The following is a 4,008-nucleotide window of genomic DNA, read 5'->3' as shown; positions in this document are numbered from 1 at the left end:
CACTCGGGAGCGTTTCTCCCAGAAAACGCTGATCTTTGGGAAAAAGGGAGGGGGCGGGAGATCTTCGGGCCGGTGGGGCCGAGCTGGAAGGCTCAGGGAGGTAACTAAGATTTAGGGCTGGGGTGATTTCCAGCGAGCCGCAGGAAGTTCCGTGTTGAGAAGTGATGGGCTGCTACAAAAGGGAAAGACGAAGCTTTGAAAGGATTTAATTAACCGTGTCAGGGATAATTACCCCTGGACAGTCCAAATTAGTTTTGCATAATCGCTCAGAACCATATGAATTAACTTATAATATTGCAAAGAGCTCGGGGAGTAACAGGAGAGGGATCGTTTTAATTAGTGAATCAGGGTCAAACCAGCAGAGCCTATTTCTCACATTTCCCAAACTTTTCATGGTTTTTAAAATATTATTCCGTTGGGAGAAAACAATGACTTTAAAGACTTTGGATTGCTTATAAAGACGTGCAGCTTCAGGGATGGCCTGTGTCAAAGGAGAAAATAGTTTAAGACTTGTGCATGGTATCTTGAGAATTCGCATCTTGGTGAGGGTGGGTTTTGTCTTTGCAGTTAATATTTTTTTTTCTGATAGTCTCCTTGATACCCTATAATTTCTTTTCTAAAACTAAAATACTTTATGAATCTAAAACTTTTCTCCAGTGGAGACTTGCCTAGCTCTGGGAATTCAACCCTTCCCATTAGAATTGATTATACTGCACTTCTATTTTAGTGCTGTTAGCATTATAGAATGAAGCTCTAAAGAGGCCAAAAGTTGTACATTTCTGTTGGCCATTACCCTTCCAAATAAAACCTCAAGGTGTAAATAAGGAGTACCCCCAAAGATATGTGAACAAATTACACTGATTTAAGTGGTGGGGGCTATTCTACTAACAAGATAAAGTGGTCAGGCAACTTTCCCCTCTTAAAATGTTACTGGAAACTGGTGAAATGCTTTGAACACTCTGGACGTTTTCAATGAGCTCTGTTCTACTGGTTCATGAATGCCTTTTATTTTATTTTATTTTTTAAAGATAATGCAACTACTTGGGTTTTTTAAATCTACTTTCCTATTCACGATTAAAAATGTGATAAATCAGGTTTTTGGCTCTGAATAACAATGGCTTGATTTAGATTTCCTAGTAAATCTATTCAAAAGTGAAACAAAGGGTGCCTTTGGAGGATACCTTACACTTCACCTGGACCAGGCACGTAAGGGCAATTCAGATAAAAATCTTGTTAGGAACTCAACAAGAAATAGAGGATTTTCTCTTTTCCCTGGTTCAGGCTTTATTTAAACTCTTTGTTCAAAAAAATGAACAGAGTGATAGTCGGATTCTAATTTACAGATATAGCTTAGACGCATCTAATATTAAATTAGAAGATCACACAAGAAAACCATTTACACATAAAGGTTAAAACCAATATTTAAACTTTTTAAAACTTTATATTACATAAAGCCAAAAATGAAACTAAATACATGTTAGCCAACTTCATTCACAAACATTAGTCAAAATATATACATTTAAAAGGAAACAAAACAACAACAACAAAAAACCCCATAACTGAGAATGGTTCTTTTTTCTAAAATGTGTTTTATCAAAATTTGCAAATGTATTGCAGGAGATCTAAAAAATAAGCTAATCCAAGAGGGAACTCCAAAACACATTTAAAAGGTTCAAGTTGGAAGAGAAATGACAACTGGAAATGAGAGGCATCTGTCAAAAACAATTCTGTGCTTCTTTCAGTTTTCCTAAATAATAAATATAATTACCACTCAGACAAAAAGTCTGATTTAATCTTAGATAAAATTGCGATTCTGAAACAGTTCCGCAATATTTAAAAGTTAACTTTGACATTTGCTCAAATGTTTTTGAGTCTAAAACTGACTCAAATTTAGGGGGACGAAAATTACACATTTTCCAAGACTCCAAGTTTTCACTGACACATACACATTTACAATCTTAAGATGATTTCAGCCGTAAGAGGAAAATAGCAACCTTGCTCTTTCCCCTTTTTGTAAACCATGTCAAAAATCCAAACCAGTGGACTCAGGGAGACTTCGTAGATTTTTTTTTTTTCCTTAAGGGGGAGAAAATTCAATTGACAACTTTCATCTCACACATGTGTCTTGTTTAGATTTCTTGCTCTTTTGAAAAAGAGCTCTTGCTCTGATTTGCATGTGGCGTGATAAACAAAAGAAACCGTGATCGTCTCACATACAAAAGGCCAGATTCGAGCTGGTCACTGGTCAAGAATGGATCCGGTCTGGGTATTCTGCTTGGGAGAACAGAGATCTACAAAGTTCAAATAGTACAAACAGGGAGCAAGGCTGTTCAGAGCTATCCTGCTCGGAGAAACTAATGACACAGATCAGCTTTTCCCGTGTGCCAGCCATTTCAGACCTAATATTTGAACAGAGTGCATGCAGCGCAGACGGGGGAGGGGGTGGAGGGGGGAAGGAAAGTAAAGAGAAACAAAAGCAAAATCGACAATAAAACTCCCAACAACAAAACTGGAAAGCCCAACATGTCAAAAAGTTACTCCTCCACCTATGTGGGTCAAAACGCAACAGGTTCCGAAGTGCAAAGCAAACACCAACTGCTGCCGGATACAAACGCCCTCTTTTTAAAGTTGGCTGCCGAAGTGCGGGTCGGAAATGATCCTGTGAATTCACACGCACACTCGCCCGCGCCCTCGCGCGCTCTGCCACTCGCGCCCCGACTGGCATCTCTGCCAGTGCCTGGCACCTATACATCTTATGTATATACAAACCGGGCCCCCAGTGGCCTGAGGGCGCACTGGGAGGCCGCGGAACTCGTACCTATACATATGTACACGTGTGCACACCGGTCCTCGCGAGGCGGCCCCGCGGGGTCATAGCGCAGCGGCGTAGGCCGCGGGGTAGGGGTCCAGCTGAGACTTGCCCATGCCGGGCAGCAGGATGTAGGCGAGCGGCGGCTGCAGCCCAGGGCTGGGCCACGCGCTGCAGTTGCACGGGATCATGTAGCCCGGGTTGCCCGGGCTGGGGTGCGAGTGCGTGTGCCCCCCGGCGGCCGCGGCCGCCGCTGCAGCCGCGGCCGCCGCGCCGTGAAAGGCGCCAGCGCCCGCGGTGGGGTAGCCCAGAGACGACGCGTACGGAAGGCCGGACGACGACGACGAGATCTCTGCCATCTTGGAGCCCAGGTCGAGCAGTGAGTAGGGGCTGCCGGCTGCGGCGGCGGCGGCAGCGGCGGCGGCGGCTGCGGCCGACTGCGGGAAGAAGACGCGCGCGGCGGCGGCGGCTGCAGCGGCGGCCGCCTTCTCAGGGTTGGCGAGCAGTGACTCCGGCACCAGGCCGCCGCCCGCCCCGGCGTGAAGCCCGGCGCCCGCCTTGAGCGCCGGGTGCTCGGCGTCAGTCACGCCGCCCAGGCCGTAGGGCACAGGGAAGGCGAACTTGTCCTTCTTGAGCAGCGTCTTGGGCTTGCGCCGCGGCCGGTACTTGTAGTCGGGGTGCTCCTTCATGTGCATGGCGCGCAGGCGCTTCGCCTCGTCGATGAACGGCCGCTTCTCCGACTCCGTGAGCAGCTTCCACTCAGCGCCCAACCGCTTGCTGATCTCCGAATTGTGCATCTTGGGGTTCTCCTGGGCCATCTTGCGCCGCTGAGCCCGCGACCACACCATGAAGGCGTTCATGGGCCGCTTGACGTGGTCCACCGGCTTGGACATGCTTTCACCGTGCCGCGGCTGCAGCCCGCCGCCGCCGCCCGGGCCCTCGCCCTCGGCCCGCAGGAAATCAATGTTGGCTGCCCGCGGGAACCCGCTCGGCCGGCCGGCCAGAGCCCCGGCGTCGCTCCCGCACGGGAGGAGGGGGCTGGGGGACCAGCCCAGGGCCGCGGCGCTGCACTCCCGGCCTCCTGGCTGTTCTCCCGCCGAGCGCTCGGGAAAATCCTTTCTGGGACACTGGAACTTCTCGGCGGGGCTCCCACACCGCAGCGGCAGTTAGTCCTCTGCTTCCTTTTTGTGCTCTCCGGT

At 49.0% G+C, this 4,008-nt stretch overlaps 1 protein-coding gene across 2 annotated transcripts; it reads right to left on the bottom strand.

The window, feature by feature from the left end:
• Window positions 1–878: 878 nt before the first annotated feature.
• Sox21 (SRY-box transcription factor 21) lies at window positions 879–3,754 on the bottom strand. Of its 2 annotated transcripts, XM_046454905.2 has the most exons (2): window positions 3,266–3,754; window positions 880–3,199 (listed from the first exon to the last, which is right to left on the bottom strand). In XM_046454905.2, exons 1-2 carry the CDS (start codon window positions 3,700–3,702, stop codon window positions 2,872–2,874), a joined length of 765 nt encoding a protein of 254 aa, XP_046310861.1. In that variant the 5' UTR covers window positions 3,703–3,754; the 3' UTR covers window positions 880–2,871. The 2 variants fall into 2 exon arrangements, with proteins under 2 accessions (XP_046310860.1, XP_046310861.1); XM_046454904.2 differs by having other exon boundaries at window positions 879–3,754.
• Window positions 3,755–4,008: the final 254 nt, after the last annotated feature.

The sequence above is a fragment of the Marmota monax genome, unplaced genomic scaffold (genome assembly GCF_021218885.2).
Source record: "Marmota monax isolate L192 unplaced genomic scaffold, Marmota_monax_Labrador192_F-V1.1 WCK01_AAM20220418_F8-fsc00026, whole genome shotgun sequence".
Taxonomy (NCBI): Eukaryota; Metazoa; Chordata; class Mammalia; order Rodentia; family Sciuridae; genus Marmota; species Marmota monax.
This window is presented reverse-complemented; position numbering and strand designations above follow the sequence as displayed.

What these genes read in the sequence shown, in the direction of transcription:
- Sox21 (XM_046454904.2), bottom strand. Translation starts at nt 3,702, where the DNA reads ATGTCCAAGCCGGTGGACCACGTCAAGCGGCCCATGAACGCCTTCATG.